At 60.1% G+C, this 16,760-nt stretch overlaps 2 protein-coding genes across 17 annotated transcripts in view; both read left to right on the top strand.

Annotated features, from left to right (window-relative positions):
• Positions 1-8,680, top strand: part of Prr5 (proline rich 5) — a 40,158-nt gene extending 31,478 nt beyond the window's left edge. For 6 of the 14 annotated variants that reach the window (XM_013072547.3, XM_013072545.3, XM_087213712.1 and 3 more), the window contains 5 exons: positions 485-542; positions 3,587-3,678; positions 3,977-4,123; positions 6,353-6,488; positions 7,755-8,344. In XM_013072547.3, the coding sequence (XP_012928001.1) occupies positions 485-542; positions 3,587-3,678; positions 3,977-4,123; positions 6,353-6,488; positions 7,755-8,266 (945 nt within the window). In that variant the 3' untranslated portion in view covers positions 8,267-8,344. Of the gene's footprint in view, positions 1-484; positions 543-3,586; positions 3,679-3,976; positions 4,124-6,352; positions 6,489-7,754 lie in introns of all 14 variants that reach the window. The other 8 variants (XM_087213714.1, XM_004845417.4, XM_087213716.1 and 5 more) reach the window with 4 other exon arrangements.
• A 6,762-nt stretch (positions 8,681-15,442) lies between these two features.
• Positions 15,443-16,760, top strand: part of Arhgap8 (Rho GTPase activating protein 8) — a 63,039-nt gene continuing 61,721 nt past the window's right edge. The window contains exon 1 of one of the 3 annotated variants that reach the window (XM_004845420.4): positions 15,443-15,675. The gene's annotated coding sequence lies outside the window, so the exon portion shown is untranslated. Of the gene's footprint in view, positions 15,676-15,748; positions 15,794-16,760 lie in introns of those variants that run through there. The other 2 variants (XM_004845421.4, XM_004845418.4) reach the window with 2 other exon arrangements.

Below are 16,760 nucleotides of genomic sequence, written 5' to 3'. Positions count from 1 at the left end.
GCACTGCATGGCCTTTTGTGTCTGACTTCTTCCCCTGGGTGTCATGTTTTAAAGTGTGCACGTTGCAGCAGGCGGTGCCTCCACATTCCCCTTTATGGGTGGACATCATTCCCCTGTATAGTCGCCCTGTACTTCTTTATGCACAGTCACTGCATGGACACTGGGTTGTCACCACCTCAGCCAATGTGCCCAGTGCTGAGGCTGCCAGCTTCCACGCTCAGCTAAGCTGCCCGTCCTGTGCACAGGTCCCTGTGTGGCTGGGGTGACAGCCCAGTTGGTGCTGCACCTCCCGCTTGCTTCGGTGTCCTCTTCACCAGGACTCCTGGTGTGCGGCCTGTTTCTCAGGGTCCCTGTGGCCACCTCCCATCCCATAACAACCTGAGCGGGGTCCTGCTTGGTGCAGGTCCAGGCTTTGCACTGGGCGAGAGGATGTGGACACTTGGGGTTCTATGGGGCAGTGACTGTACCTCATGTTTGCTTTCAGAACCAGCTGCTGACAAAAGGCATGGTCATTCTTCGGGACAAGATCCGCTTCTATGAGGGTGAGTGGTACACCCCATTCTATGAGGGTGGGCGTGCTGCACCCTGTGCTGGGTGCCTCGGGCTAGGGGTGCTGTAAATGCCCTTGGACCCTAGGGCTCCGGAGGGCTCTCTGGTCAGGAGGGCTGGAAGGGGGTCAGCAGCAGGACTGAGGTCTCACTGAGAAAGGACTTGGGAGAGTCTGTCCCTCACTCGGGCACCCAGGAAGGCCCTTGCTCCCCCTCACTGCAATGAGGACCCTCTGTCCTGGTAACTCTTGTCCACGGACGGGAGAAGCCACCTCAGGGTCTCAGAGGATTGGAGAGGGACAGGTTGAGGGTCTAGGGGATCGCAGGAGAACTGGTTAGGAACAAGGTCGCCCTGATATTCATAAAGGATAGGGCAGGTCCAGGGAAGCACACAGCCACCAGATGAGGCCTTCCGGTCCTTGTTCCCAGATGGGGACAACACAGTGGAAATGGGCAGTTTGTCTGTGGTGACACTGCAGGGACAGGCAAAGGCAGGACTTGGTCCTGGGCCTGTCTGACTCCAAGCCACACCCCCTGGCCCTTGCTGAGCCTGTGGCCCCAGTGGCTTTGCTGCCCAGAGATCATCAGTTGATAGAGGCCCTGACTACCTCGGGGGAGTCCCAGGCCCCGGGGGAGTTGCCCAGGTGTGCACTCCTACCTGTGTGTGGGGTCCTCTGTGTGGTCCTGCTGTGCTCCAGCCCAAGCTGGCTCAAGCACCTCGGGAATTATTGAGCATGCTGTGTGTGCTGGGCCCTGTGTGTGCGCACCTTGCTGGGCTCCGCACCAGGTGTTTACACCTGCTGCCCACAGATGCTCCGAGCCGGAGGGAGAGGCACCAAGCACCCTGCCCTCACCCAGGCTCCTCCTCAAGCCTTCACTCAATCCGGGAGCCAGGATCTCAGCCCAGCTCAGAGGAGGAACTCAGAGCCAGTTGTCCTGTGTTCCTCCCTCACCCCCAGTGCACGTGCTGGGCAGTGCCAGCTGAGGCATGAGCATGGGAAAGGCCCAAGCACAGCCAGGGGGTTGAGGGTCAGGACGGCCTCGAGCGGTGGCCTTGAGCCCTGGCACCTGGGGAGGGGAGGAGCCATCCCTTGCCCCCCCGACTCCACACATTCCCTCGGTGCCTGCGCCCACCACCCAGCCGCTGGGCATGGGGTCCTCAGAGAAGGGTGACTTTGTGCAGCCTGGGGGAGCTCTGTGTCCAGTGCCACGTCCTCCCATGCGGGTCCACTGTGGGTGGCAGGGATGAGGATGGCCCAGGAAGCCTGAGTTGAGCAGCCTAGGCCCTGGGGCAGGCAGCGAGCTCCCAGCTGGAGGCCACCAGCACATTCTGTCCTCTCTGGCCTGGAGTTCCTGTCACCGCACCGTAGGGTGGAGGACACTCTCCATGTACAGGGTGCTCACTGCCTGTTGGGCCCTGGTGTCTAGGGACCCAGTGGTGGACCAGACAGTGCCAGTCCAATGGGCTGAATGGCAGTAGGGACAGCAGGTGCTGCTCTGAGCCTGGGCCTTGGAGCTGCCTTGTCCTAGCACTTCCCTGGGGCCACACTGGGGGCAGGGTGAGGGCACCACCCCCATCCCCCTTCCCCGCATTGGGGAAAAGGCTGGTGGCGTCCAGGAAGCAGCCTGTGGTCCCCTGCCACATGGACTGTGTGGCCAAGCCACTGCCTGATGCCCTGGTCCTGCTCCCCCGGCCCCACTTGTGGCCTCTGTCTTCACTGTCCCTGGGGCCCCTGAGTGGCTGTGAGATCCTGTGGCTCCATGCTCGACATCTGCTTCCCCCAGTTTCCGCCCGTGGACTGGGGAATGGCCTGCTCAGCGGAACCCTGCCTGGCGGACACCCAGGGCCAGCCCACGGCCAGTGGGGACTGAGCATCCTTTCTTCCTGCGGGTCGGCGGGGACTGAAGGGGCTCTGTGTGCAGGCCCGTCCCCCAGGGCAGCGAGCGTCCGCCTGCCGGTCTGTTGCGCCCGCCTCACCCCCAGCCAGGTGTGGGCCACCCGCGGAGGCTGGGCTGCTGGATGGGACTCCTGGGGAGACAGACCCCAGGGGAAGTTAGGAGGGGCTAGTCCCAGGCCCCCATCTGGCCTCCGTGTTCCCACAGAGTTGGGGAAGCAGCTGGTGGCTCTCGGAGACCCTTCCTCCCTTGCTCGGAGCCCACCGTGGGGCGGCTGAGGCACCGGAGCCCTTGCTCGGGGACTTCAGCAGTCCTGAGGCCACAGGTGCCCGCAAAGCTGTCCGTGCACCCTTTTCTCTGCCTGCGTTGGGGGTCCACAGCCAAGACACATGCCCGCAACAGCCCCTCTGGGGAGCCATTCCCTAAATCGGGCCTGTCCTGCCCCTCTCCTTGCGTGGGGCGGGGTGCTGCTGTTGGGGCCACTCCAGCTCTCCCAGACCCACCCCTGGCAGGGAGGCAGGCAGAGTGGCCTGGCGCTGGGGGAGCTGGCCTGGAGCCATAGCCTGGGTCACTGACCCCAGAGGGCATCCCTTACGTTTGTCCCCCCGGGCACCATCTGAGTCCCTGTCCCCGCCCCCCGATGGGTCTGGGAGCTGTTGGGAATCAGTTGGGTCCCCGGTGCCCAGTATCAAACTGGCCCAGGACGGGTGACCTGTAAATGCTTGTTGGGTAGACAGACGAGTGGGCAGGTGGGGTGGGTGGGTGGACCCCTCAGCTGCTGGGCTGGGGTTAGGAGGGTCTGGCGACAGCCTCTCTGTGGCACCAGAGGCAGCGTGGGCAGCCCCAGCACAGAGGAGGAACTGACCACCAGTGTTCACAGCACCAGATCCTAGGCTGAGCACCTCATGGCTTAGTGTCAGTGAGTCTGCCAGGTTGGGAGGTGACCCTGCCACCGTCCCGTTCCACAGCCAGGCACACTGAGGTGCAGAGCAGCCGAGTGACAGACAGGATCAGCCATGGGGCTGCTGGGGGGCGGGCAGACATCGCCCTTGGCAGGCGCCTGTGGCTCAGTGCAGGGCTGGCCCCTTGTCCTGGGTGCATGGCAAGGGGCGGGCACGTGGTAATGGCTCCCTGTCCAACAGGACAGAAGCTGCTGGACTCACTGGCGGAGACCTGGGACTTTTTCTTCAGCGACGTGCTCCCCACACTGCAGGCCATCTTCTACCCCGTGCAGGTGCGGGAGGGCAGTGCCATGGTGCCAGGCCAGCCTGGCCTCGCTGGGAGGGAGGCTGCCAGGCGGGGTGGAGCGGGCACTGCTGTGCTGCACTGCTCTGTGTGCGCAGGGCTGTTCGAACCACACTCGCTCCCCGGGCCATGCAGGGCTCTGTGCACGGAAACCCTTTCCTTGGGGGAGGAAACCCAAAGGGCCTTCGCCTGGAACAGGGCCATCTGGGGTGGGGCCTGAGGGTCACAGCACTGACTGAGCAGGCGGGCGGAGGCGAGTTGTCCTGCTCACTGCACACTGTCTCCAGGGGAAGGAGCCTTCGGTGCGCCAGCTGGCCCTGCTGCACTTCCGCAACACCATCACCCTGAGCGTGAAGCTGGAGGACGCGCTGGCCCGTGCCCACGCCCGCGTGCCACCTGCCATCGTGCAGATGCTGCTGGTGCTGCAGGTAGAGGTGCCGCAGACAGAGCCTGTGTGGGGAGTTGGGGACCTAGGGTGGGAGAGGCGGGCAGGGAAGACGTCAGGCCAGGCTGTGCGTGCCTGGGGCTGTGAAGGGCACTGTGGTGGTTCCTCCAGGACACTGGGACAGTTGCTGAGGCCGTGGGCACCGTACCACATGCACACACAGTAGCTGCGGTCGATCCGCCCAGGCGGCTTTCATAGCCAGGGTGGCTCTGGGGAAGGGGGTGCTGCTGGCAGCCCACACACAGCAACTGGGGCCTGGGTACCTATCCCATACGGGGTGAGGGCCAGCAGCAGCGGATGTCACCATAGCCTGTTTCCCATGGCCTGCGGGGAGTACAGTGGCTGAAGGTGCCAGTCTGTCCCCGGGTGCAGGACCGGTGAGGGGGGAAAGAGTCGATGCTTGCTGGGGCCCACTGGGCCAGCCCCCCTGATTCTCAGGTGCTAAAGCCCTGCATGTTGTCCTGAGCCCCATGTGTATGGGATCCCTTTAGGGTCAGCCCCGGGGAAGAGGGTGCCTGGGAAATCGCAGAGCCAGGAGGAGCTGGAGTGTGAAGAGGTGTGGAGCACCCTGGCAGCCCAGCTGGATGCCTGCCTGCGGGTGGGATTTCCAGGGACCTCGGGCCTGGCCTGGCTGTGGGGCACCTGGTCCTCGATGTCTCCATCTGTTTGACAGCAAAACCTCCTACCTGGCAGACGGGTGTGAGGGCCATGGGGAGAAATCCCAGGAAAATCCCCCCGTGGGCTCCCCCAGTGGTTCTGGGCTGGGTTGTACCCAGAAAGGGGTCGGCCTGGTGAAGACCGGGGGAGGCAGGCAGGGCCCGGGGCTGCTGCCCCCTGGTGGCTGCTGCACCTCATGCAGCTTCCCCGCTGGGCTTCACGGGCCCCCAGACTGAGCCTTTGCTCTTGCCCAGAAGCCTCTGCCGTGGTCCCCACTTTGAATGATCTGTGTGTCACTTTTTTCATTGCTGGACACAGGACCTGACACCCATGACTTGAAAGAAAGGAGTTTAATCTGGCTCACAGTTTCAGGGGATTCAGTCCATGGTCGGCTGCTCTAGGAGCAGCATGGTGGAAGGGCTTGGTGGAGCAAAGCTTCTCAGTTCATGGGGGCCAGGACGCAGAGCAGGGAACCATGCCAGAGAGAAAGGGGCAGGGAGCAGACAGAGCACCCGAGGTCACACCTCCATCACCCCCCAGACACTCCCAGGAGTGAGCCCACCCAAAGGGCTCCCAAGCCAATCCGGTTGACACAGTCAAGCTTACCCATCACAGATGACCTTGTCTAGCCCCTGGTGAGCCTGTCCCAGTGAATCGGCCCCTTGCTATCTTTGTCTTGAGTGGGCCGATTCAGCCCCAGCACCACAGCTCCTTCTCAGGAGCCTCAACACAGGGCAGGGGACGCGACTCATACAGGTCCTCCAGGTGAATGGCACAAGGTCCATAAGACATACGGCCCAGCTCAGGAAGTGGAAGGCTATCTGCCTCTCCACTGCGGTGGGCAGAGATGGCCCAAGGATTGTGGGAACCCCACCCCTGTGCCGAAGTCCTGGCCAGGCCCAGGAGTCTCCGCCAACTGGGCCACACTGGGCGGCAGGTGACTTCCATCCCCAGGTGAGTCACGGGGCCGTGTCTGGCCTGGTGCCAGGCCAAACTCTGGCTGTCACCTCTTGCTGGCATGACTCTCACTTAGCATTCTCCCCAAGGGTCAGCAGCAGGCAGCCCTGAGGCTTGCTGTCTGCATTCATTCATTCACACACTGATCGTTTAGCAAGCGCTCATTGGAGCTGCCCTCTCGGTCCTCTGCCAAGTGCTGGGATGAAGGGTGCACAGATCAGCCCAATGCTTGGGGAGCACACAGGTGGCCCATGCGCAGCCTCCTTCCTTAATCCCAGGTGCTAGGAAGTGGCTTCAGTGGTCCAGTGGGTGGACTGGGAGCCGGCCCAGGAGCATCCCAGGAGGGACAGGAAGGGCTGAGCAGTGGGGAGGAGGTGGTGCTGCCCAGGGCCTTTAGGACACTGCATCCAGGGCCCTGTGGGTGGACTGCAGGAGGCCTGGCCTTCTCTGTCCACAGTGCCCTTGGCATGGGCCATCCAGACCACAGCGGCTGGCAGTGGGTAGCACAGAGGGTGCTGGAGCGGCAGGGTGGGAGGGCAGGAAGGTTGCTGTGGGAATGGAGGAGGCAGAAGTATGTGATCCCCTGCCCCTTGTTCTCTTGCAGGGTGTGCACGAAGCCCGGGGTGCGACTGATGACTACCTGCGCCTGGAAACGCTGGTCCAGAAGGTGGTGTCGCCGTACCTGGGCACCTACGGCCTCTACTCCAGCGAGGGCCCCTTTGTCCACTCCTGCATCTTGGGTAGGGGTTGCCTGGGCCCTGGGCAGGGGTGGGGTGACCATAGGCCCCGCCCACCTGTGAACAGATAGGCAAACTAAGGCCCACAGCTGCGTGGTGGCAGGACCAGGGTCCCCCTGGGACAACATCAGTCCTGCAGCAAACCCACCAGCTGTTGAGCTGGGCACACAGGGATAGGACAGGGAGGGCTTTCAGATTCACGAGCAGCCACATGGTGACACCCGAGAAGCCCACAGGTCTCCCCATTCCCAGAAGGTCAGCCAGGCTCAGTCTAGAAGGCACAGCTCGTGCAAATGCCCAGGGCCTGAGGAATTTCTACTCTTAACTAGGGAGCCACATCAGGGATGGGGAGGAGATGCCAAGCCCTGTGGAGCGGTGACCTGGGGCGGCCTCAAGTGTCCACCAGAGCTGCTGCGTTGCTCCTTTGGTTCACCTTGAAACGTCACTTGGTCACCAGGGACCAAGCCCCACCCTCCCGGGACCTGGTCCAGCAGGAATGGTGGATGACTTGAGTCCCCACAGTGACCACAGGGTGGAGGGTAGGGAGCATCCTGGCCTAGGGGCAGCAGCAGGGCAAGGACCACTTGGGAATCCACAGATCTGGAGCCTGTGCCTCTCTGCTGGACAGAACCCCTTCCCCCACCGGGGGACTCAGGCAGGTCCCGCAGCCAGTGAGCACGGCCCTTCCCAGGCCCATGTGCCCCTGGACCCTAGACCAGGGGATCCCAACCTCTCCCCGGGCCGCTCCATCCAGGAAAGGCTACTAGCTGTGCTCTGCCCTGCCACCTTGTGGCAACTCTGGGAACTGCATGGTCCTCACCTCTGCCCTGGACCCTGCAGTCCATTGCCCTCCACTCCAGCCAGTGAGGCCTTATAGCCCTTGCCATGGGCTCCCACCACAGTCAGAACAATACCTCCCCCCTGACAGTTCCCGCCAGCCCCTTGTCACCCACCTCCTTGGAGCCCATGCCCCCACCCACCCCTACAACTCACCCTGTGAGTTCGTCCCCCGACCCCTGGGACACAAGGCCTGGGAGTCCAGGAGCTGAGTCTGCTTAGGGAAATGCCAGCTCCTAAGATTCCTAGATTGCCCCAGCAGGGGAACTGAGCACAGAGCACCGATGTCGCTGACACAGGTGTAGATGTGAACCTGGGCAACTGACTCGAGGCCCTGCAGCCCAGCCAGGCTGAGGGTGGCAGCTGCATCCCTTGCGGGGAGGTGGCCCGAGCGCTCTCCCTGACTGAGGGGCTGGGCACATGTCCGTGCAGGTGTGCGGGAGCCCTGGTGTGACCTCGAGCCTCTCCCTGCAGAGAAGCGCCTCCTGCGCTGCTCCCACTCTGGCGACGTCCTGGCCAAGAACCCTGTGGTGCGCTCCAAGAGCTACAACACTCCGCTGCTGAACCCCGTGGCCGAGCACGAGGCGGAGGGGATGGCGGGCAGCAACACGAGCATCCGCCGGCACTCAGTGTCCGAGATGACGTCCTGCCCTGAGCCCCAGGGCTTCACTGATGCTCCCGGCCAGGGCCCCTCAGGGGCCTTCAGGTCACCCCCGACGCCTCACTCGGGGCCCTGCCCCAGCAGACTGTACCCCTCCGCCCAGCCCCCCAAGCCCGGCCCGGCCCTCAGCTCGCCGCCCACCTCCAGCCCTGAGACCCTGGTGGACCAGACCCTGGAGTCGGTGGACTCGGACTCTGAGGGCATCTTCATCGACTTTGGCCGGGGTGGCGGCTCCAGCGTGTCCGACTTCGAGGGGCCTGGTGGCCAGCAGAGCATCGTGTGAGTGGCAGGGCCAGCAGAGCCTTTAACTGGCCCTGCTTGAGTGCGTGTCCGCGTGGAGTGTGCGTGAGTGTGTGCGAGACTTTTCTACTCCCCCACTCCGCTGGCCCCCAGCAACCTCATCACTGCCTCGGCCACTTTCTGCTCCCGGCCGGCGAAAGAGCTGTTGTCGGGTGTCACCAGGTGCATAGCGAGCGTCTGAAATGGATGAGGTCGTGCGCCCCTACCTGCCAAGCCAGCAGCGTCTGCGCCCCTCACAGAGACTGAGTTGGTGGCACCTGCCTGCACTGCCCGGCTCGGCCCCCAGGAGGCAGGGCCCTGCTCTGACCCTTGTCCTCGGGCCACGGCCTGCCCTCCCTCTGCCTCAGGTGGCCCCTGGGACAGGCGAGGGTGGAATAAAATGTGTCTGCCCACTCTGTGGCTGTCTCGCCCTACATCCTGTGGTGTCGCAGCTCTCAGAAGCCCCTCCCCACCTGTGGAAGGCACATCCTGTGCTGTGGCCCAGCCAGCCCCGGCCGGCCGTCCAGGCATTGCTTGGCTTCTGCATAGGACCCCTACGGGGTGGGGCCAGGGAAGCTCCTCTCCAGGCTGTGTGTGTGAGCATCTGTCCAGGTGTGAGTGCGTGTGCAATCATGCGATTGTGTATTTGTATACAAGCCGCGTGTACATGTGCACGACATGAATCTGTATGTGAGAGATAGGAGCTAAAGCCCAGCCCTCATCCAGTGTTCTGATGCCACCATGGGGTCAAGGCAGCAAGCTTTCCAGCAGCCATCCTGGCATAGAACTGGGACCCAGGCCCATGTGGGCAGAGAGAGGCCAGGCCTCGGGGCACAGGTGGCCAGCTGCCGGGGGCTGGGACCAGTGTGGGCTAGACCTGCCCTTGAAGGTAACCGGGACTCAAGCTCCCTGGCCTGTCTCTTGTTCTGTGTGTGGCAGTGCCACAGGCCAAGGGGACCAGGCGGCTCTGGACTAAGCTGTGTGTCAGGTGGAGGTAACCAGGAGAACATCCCAGATTCAGGGAGAGGGAATGAGAAGGGAGGAGTGGAGCGAGCTGTTGTGGGCACGTGGGGGTGTATTTTGTCCATGTGCACAGGCGGGGCCGCCAAGCCAGCTCTGCCCCGGGGGCCCTGGGCAGCAGCGGGGCGCATGAGGGCACTGGGCGGGTCATGCAAGCCCTCTGCCTCTCCCCAGCCAGCCAGGCTGCAGGAAGCCCAGCTGGAGCCACTGTGTGCCGGGGTTGCTGTCGGGGGAGGTGGCCTGGCAAGGCAACCCCCACAAGAGCCACAGGGAGGAGGAGGCAGAGTGGCTGGCCCTGGGGACCTGTCTGAGGCAGAGCGAGTGGAGGTGTCAGGGTCCTCCAGGTTGCAGCCTGTCCCGAGGTGGAGAGAGAAGGAGGAGAAAGCATCTGAAGGAGTCATCAGTGCTGCACAGCCTCAATCCTCAACTCCAAGCGAGGCCACCCTGGGCTTGAGCTCAGGGTAGGAGGACAGGTGGGACATGCCAGTCCAGCATGCCGTGGGTGGGTCAGCAAGAGCAGAGCACGGTTATCTGGGGCCGCACATGAGAGCCTTGTCCCCACAGCTGCAGGGTCCACTAGGGAGGGGGTACTCAGGAAAGCCCAGATGGGCTTCTGAGGCCTTGCTTGAACCCTTCCCAGAGCTGACATTTTAGGTGCCTGTGTATTGTGTCGTGCACCTGTGTGTGTGTGTGTGAGAGAGAGAGAGACACGGAGGCTCCTTGGCACCTCTCCACGCCTCCTCCCTTAAGGAGTGTGCTCTGACTCCACTGCCTCATGGGACCCCTCTGGGAAGCCCAAGTGGAGGAGAGCAGTGTTTTAGTGGGGGCACCTGGAGCCCAGCCCAGGAGAGCTCAGCAGAGATGCCAGGAGAAGCAGGACCCAGCGGGTGGGGTGGAGGAATCTGCTCCAGGGACAGGGCCATCACAAACTGCTGCTAAGACCCTTAAAATCACCAGTGCTCTTCCAGGTGCCCCTGCTCTCTATGTCCTGTCTTCTGCTGATTGGGAGGGAGGTGAGGATCCCGGCTCTGGCCATTAAGTCCTGAGCCAAGGAGATGCAGTCTTTGGAGTTGGAGCAGTTTGTTGTCAGGTAGAGCCCTTGAGGGGACAGAACCCCAGGTAGAAGCTAGACACACGGCCTTTGTGTGACGTCGGCCTGTTTGATGGGAGCGCCGGAGTCTGGGGGATGCTTGTTACGGCAGCATTACCTGCCCTGGCCTGACTATGCATGAGTCTACCGGGACACTGGAGGCAGCAGGCCTGAAGGGTCATCCAGGATCCTGCATTGTATGTTCTCAGCATCTGGGACCCTGGCAGGCAGAGCCAGGCCTCCAGTGTGATTCAGAATTGGTTACTTTGTGACCTTGTGAGGGTTACCCAGCCCTGGTCTCTTCATCTGTAGCAAGGATCTTTCCAAATACAGAGTCTGACAGGTGGTGTTTCTTTCTTTTTTTTTTTTTTGATACCGAGGATTGAACTCAGGTCCTTGTGCTTGCAGGGCAGGCGGTGAACCCACTGAGCTAAATCCCCGGCCCAGACAGGTGGTGTTTCTTTGTTCCCCATGCACGCACAGGCACAAGTAGGATGGGCTGTGGGGTTATAAACCTGTGGCCCTGCACAGATGACAGTGGCTTTTGACCCAAAGGTGACAATGGCTTAATAATAAACATGGTTTTGCTCCTGAGAACCTTTGTTTGTACTGATGAATGTGTTTGATCTCTGGGACCGTCTGCAGAATCACTCACATTTACATTTCCCTCATCATTACAGGAGTCCCGGCAGCCTGCACTGCCCAGGGAGAAGGGAGGGCGGTGTGAAATGTGAGGACCAGTAAAACTCCGTTGCAAGCTGCTGAAGCAGACCAGGCTGATTATGCAGGAAGGAGTTTATTAATGCTCGGTATGGCAGGGAGTTGTCAGGAGGTGTGGATCCGCCTCTGGTGTAGCTTCAGGAAATGATGCCCCAAAGTCCCCCACACACCAGGAAGGGCATGATGGGGAAGCAGGATGCTCAGCCACTGCACAGCTCCCAGCACACAGGGATGCTCAGTTGCCCTTCACCACACTCACAACCACCACCAGCAAGGACACCCAGTGTGTCCCAGGCCACCGATTTGGCCTCCCCCACCTCCCAGGCTGGATGCCGCTGCTGCAGCCGCCTTCTCCAAGGTGCAGGGTCCAGGGCCACCCTCTCCTGGGATGTGTGTCACAGAGATGGAGGCTGTCACTGTCACTCCCTGGCCTCATGGCAAGGGAGGCACCTTAAGGCAGTGAGACTGGCAAGGTGGGGAATTCTAATATAGCAGAGGCGTATGAGGGGCTGACACCAGTGTACCCCACAGGGGCATCCGGATCGGGGCCCGTTAGCTATAAGTCAAAAGCGTTTAAACATCAGACCCCAAGGATCCTGGAAAGCATGGTGTGGAAAGCACTCTGTGTCATCCATACTAATTACCCAGTGCCTCTGCTCTACAGCAGGGGTCCGGGGTGCCATTCTGGGCTTGGGCTATGCAGCAGTAAAGCAAGCCCTGAGCCCAGAGGTCCCGAGTCACGGAGGGGCAGCTGGGAGACCATCTGTGAGATCCCTCTGGCCCTGCCTGGCTCCCTCGCCCTCGCAGGGGCAGGGAAAGGCTGGCTTCATGGTTTAATCAAGTTCAAGGCAGGCCAGGCCTTAGCTGCCGCAGCTGGCAGGATGAGCGATTTGGGAGAAAATAAACGGCAAGCCCAGGCCTCGGATTGAAGACTCACTGCCCCACCCCCCAGCGCTCATTAATGTGGAATTTGCTGCTTAGGGAAGAACCAGCTCTCTGACTCCATAAACGTGTGTAAGCGCAAATTTAATAAAGCCGGGAATAATGCCATTCAGATGTAATTCCTTCATTCCACATTATTATTCTTTTTCTTTTCTATTGCAAAGCATTTGAAACAGGGAGTTATTGTTATAGCAACAAAAGGAAATGACTAACTGGTTGATTACTGATTAGACAGTGCTTAGGGAAAACAGGAGAAAGAAACTGAAAGGAGCCAGCCTGGGTCTTACAGTTCCCTTCTTTTTTGTTATGAATGGCAGAATACACCTGCATTCTCCATCGCGCCATCAGTCTGTTATTGCTTTACCGCACGTCTCTTAATTCCTCTAAGCTATGGATGTGGAATCCGTGTGAGATTTTCACAAGACACAAATGCAAGGAGGGAGGCATCGTCTCATAATACTGTGAAATTGTGTTCTGAATCGATCCAAAACGTTTCCCTTTCACAGTCATTTTGACTTTGGAGAAAGAGTCAGACATCGCATGGTGCCAGACCAGTGAATAAGGTAGACGAGGACCCAGTATTTACACCCCTGCCTTTCTATTGGATGGTGCTTGGCCGCAGTAGTCACTGTAGTTTTGATCACACATCAGGACAGGGGACTCCAGGACTGAGAGTGTGTTCAAAGAGAGGAGAGAGAGGATTTGGAAGGGGATTCATGGCAATGTGTCTTTCACTGTGATACATTTTAAAATGTAAACATTTGCCCTATTTTTTGATAGCCCCCTTGTATTTTATAGTTATCGTGAGCCAAACTGGCATGAAACAACTGTCCTGACTTTGGGGAGGGAAGAATGCCTGTCTCTTCCTCACCCCTGGGGTCATCACTGTGTGTCTCGGGCCCCGCCACTTACAGGTCTTCCCTGGGATACTTTTTCTGCTAGTGTTATCCTGATGATAACTTGGCGATTTGGTTTAAAAGGGATGCTTTGGATGTTGGGAAATAGAAAACTCAAGTTAGTTTAAACGACAGGAGAATTTCAAGGCGTTTTAAACTGAAGTCCAGAGGTAAGGTAGGCTTCAGAGCAGGTTTGATCAGGGCTCTGGAGTGCCACCAAGGATTTGGTTCCTGGCCATCTCTAATTCATCCTGAGCCTAGATCCCTTCCTGGTCACAGGATGGCTGCTGGTGATGGAGTTCAGGGCTCACTACCCCAAAACACAGCACCTGGACTTTTGAGGAGATGGAGCAGGGAGCTCACCTTTACCATTTGGTCTTGCTGTCCCCTGGTCAGGTTCTGAGAGCCTCATCTGAGAGGTGCCCTCCCTATACCCAGAGGAAAGGGACATGCTAATCTCCAAGGACTTGGCGACACAAAGAGGAACCTGGACAAATAGGCTTGGATAGCTCCTCCCATTTATCACCCCTAGATCATGACCTCTGTCCTCCAGTCATATTTTTCCCAATGGACCACTGTTCATCAAACCTAAGCATAAACACACACAAGTACCTTTCTCTTTGGGTCTGCATTTCCTTAAGAAGTTTCCTGAATCACATAAAGCTTATGTTGACTAACTGCTGGACATTGTGGCAGATACCTATAATCCCAGCACTCTGGAGGCTGAGACTGTAGGATCGCCACAAGTTCAAGGCCAGCTTGGGCTACACAGACTCTGTCTCCAAAAACAAACAAATAAGTCTTTATGCTTTCTCTGGTTCATCTCTTTTGTTATAGGGAATTTGGCCATGAATCCAGGGAAAGGAATAAAAAAGGTATTTTTGACTCCAGCCCTAGGTTTCCCAGTGTTCTAGGGCAGGGAGGGGGAGCCAGGGGGCAGAGCTCTATGGGGCTTCTGGGGTGATTATGCTCTTTGTGATCGGATCACCTCAACACCTGCATTGTCCTGGCTGCTGTACTATGGTACCAGGGCCCTGGTAACCCTAGAGCTGCTGCAGCCACACCCCTTCCAGGCAGGACTTGGGGACTACAGAGCCCCCACACGCCAGGAGGGGGGAGGGGGAGGGGTCATGGCCAAAGGAGCAGGGGCCTCAGGACTCCCCACTCCAGCTGCTGGGTGGAAACAGATGGAGGGGAAGGGGAGAAGTGGGAGGTCACTGTCCTGAGCCACAGGAGAGGTGCTGGGAGCCTGGACCCCTGGGGCCCCTGGAGGTGGGGAGAAGTGGTGGTATTATAGACAGCTGAGTTAGGTAGAAATATAGACAGTCAGACAGGGCAAGGCTCTCAAGGGAGTCAGTGCAGAAGATGAGAACACATTACAACTGTGGCTGGAGGCGCATCTATGGAAGCCCAGGCCTTGAGATAAAGACAAAATAAGGCCTACATACCTCCCCAAGGTATAAACAATAAACTGAAGATTATACTATAACTGGTATCATCTGGTCCAATAAAGTCTAGATAGACATCAGTCACCCAGATGGGTAACCAGGACCTCCTGATCCATCCCTTCTTTAAAAGGTCCTTGTTCTTTCCTTGTACACCTGCTAGGTGAGCTGCTTCCCCATTGGATCAATATTACCTAAACAGCTGTACTTGTAACATTATTGGTCAATCACAGTTTTGACCCACGTTGTACCCACCTGGTGATTTTTACTCTATAAAACTTTCTCTGAGAAGTGGGATCTTTGTTTGTGGGGTTTTTTTTGTTTTTTGTTTTTTTGGTACCAAGGATCAAACCCGGGTCCTTGCGCTTGCGCAGCAGGCGACAAAACCACTGAGCTAAATCCCCAGCCCAGAAGTGGACTCTTCGGCTACCCACTTTTGGGTCCCCTCTTGTCTCTCAGGAGCTCTCTCTCTCTCAATACATTTTTCCTACTGTGAAACTCCTTTGTTCCTCCGAATTCATTCTTCGATTTTGGGGAACACAAACTTGGTGTATCTGACATCCAGCAGGTCGGGAGTGACATTTATTTCCCCTATGTCATGGCACTGTGAACATTGTGTGGCATTTTGAAGGAGGAGCTATCAGGCTGGTGATGGACCCCACACGGTGTGCAAGACAGAGTTTGGATGGGGCCGGTGGAAGCATGAGGTGGGGAGAGCAGTGTGGAGTTGTCACCCGGGCTCAGGGCTCGTCCCTACAGCTGGGGTGCAGGCAGTAGAGGCCGGGAGGTGGGGGCTGGGTGGAAGGCGGCCAGATCCAGCCTCCTGGGGGTTTAGAAGTCCTGGGAGACTGGAGTGGCCGCAGGAGGTGGGGCGCAGCCAGGAAGGCAGGTGACACTCCATCTTCATAAACCCGCCTCAAATCTCCTCGGGAGCCCCCTGAGCTGCTCTGAGTCCCAAGGAGGCCACCTCGCGGCCCAGGAAGGAGGAGCACCTCCGGGCCACCGGGCCCAGCCTGCGTCCTCGGGGCAGGGTCAGCGAGGCCTCCAGGAAGTCCCGGCCTCGGCCTGGGTGGGGCCGCCTGTGGCGATGCTGGGTCCCTGTCCCCGTCGGTTCCACGCCTACGCAAGGCCCCACGAGCGCGCCCTGGGCCGCTTGCTGGCTCGGTGCCCGCTCTGCAGGGGCAGACCTCACCCTGTCCCGCCTCAGTTAGCACAGCCGCAGAGCGGGAGAACCGGTAGCATGGCCAGGGGAGTTGTGCTGGGCGCGCCGGAGGGGACGCGAGGGGCGGGGTGAGGCCAGGTGAGTGGGGGCAGGGCTAGGTGGGCCGGGCGGGGCCCAGCCGAGAGGGGCGGGGCTAGGCGAGTGGGTGGGGCCAGGAGAGCGCGGGCCTCCCGGCCAGGTTCGCCTCAGCTGCTGGGTAAGTCGGGGTGCGTGGGCCGGCAGGTCGGGGATCCGCGCGGCACGCGGGGCTGGCTGCCCAGGTGGGGACCCCTGCCGGCCCTGGGCCGGGCCCCTCGTCCCTTCTTCCCTCCTGTCCCCCTACTGCTCCTCCCTCCTGCAGAGCTCTGAGCTGGGCTGTGTCCGCCCGAAGTCTCGCGTCCCGGGTCCTTCGCCCCGGGCACTCTTAGAGCGCAGGTCAGAGCGCGCCCAGGTCTGCGGCCCCAGTCCTAGAGGCGGACAGCTTTGTTCCGCTGCACAGAGGGGAAACTGAGGTAGAGCAGCAGGTGCTGCGCCCCTGCACATGGGGGGCTGGGACCCCAAACACTCCTGCCCCCGCAGGGGACCCCCAGAGTCGAGGCCACGCCGAGGCCGTCGCCTTTGGACGCCATCACTTTGGAGCCGGAGCCAGCTGCTTTCGCTTTTCCAAACCTGTGCGGGGGGGAGGGGCGGGATTCCTGAGGCCTCGGGTGGCCCGCGGGGACAGAGGCGGGGACAGGGGCGAGACCAGGGCCGCCCTTCTGGTGGCTGCGCTCGGAGGGCTCCGCAGGAACGCGCAGATCCCTCCTGTCGCCTGTGAAAAGCAAGGTGACATTTGTCCACGTTAGAACGGAAATAAGCACTCTTCAGTTGACCTCTCCTGGGGGAGGGGGGGCGGTTCGGGACGCGTCCTGAATTCCTTGCTTTGTGCCCTCTGTGAAGAGCTGGCCTCTGGTCACCTCCCGTCTGGTCTCCGCTCTCTTGCCCAGAGTCTTCTGGTCTCCGTGTGGGAGAAGCCAGGGGCATTCCGGGAGGCAGGGAGGGCTTCCTGAAGGAGGCCGGAAGGGGAGGGTGTGGCCCTTGGTGGCTAGACCTGGCTCCCATGTGCAGGTGCAGGTGGAAGTGCCCTTGTGTCCCTGACAGATGGGGTGTGTGTCAGTGTGCGCAGAGAGGGTCCCAGAGTCACT

Source organism: Heterocephalus glaber, unplaced genomic scaffold, assembly GCF_053883595.1.
Source record: "Heterocephalus glaber isolate CG9 unplaced genomic scaffold, H.glaber_assembly_v1.0 deba00001444, whole genome shotgun sequence".
In the NCBI taxonomy this organism is placed as follows: Eukaryota; Metazoa; Chordata; class Mammalia; order Rodentia; family Bathyergidae; genus Heterocephalus; species Heterocephalus glaber.
The sequence above is the reverse complement of the archived record's forward strand: the minus strand, read 5'-3'. Positions and strand labels throughout refer to the sequence as shown.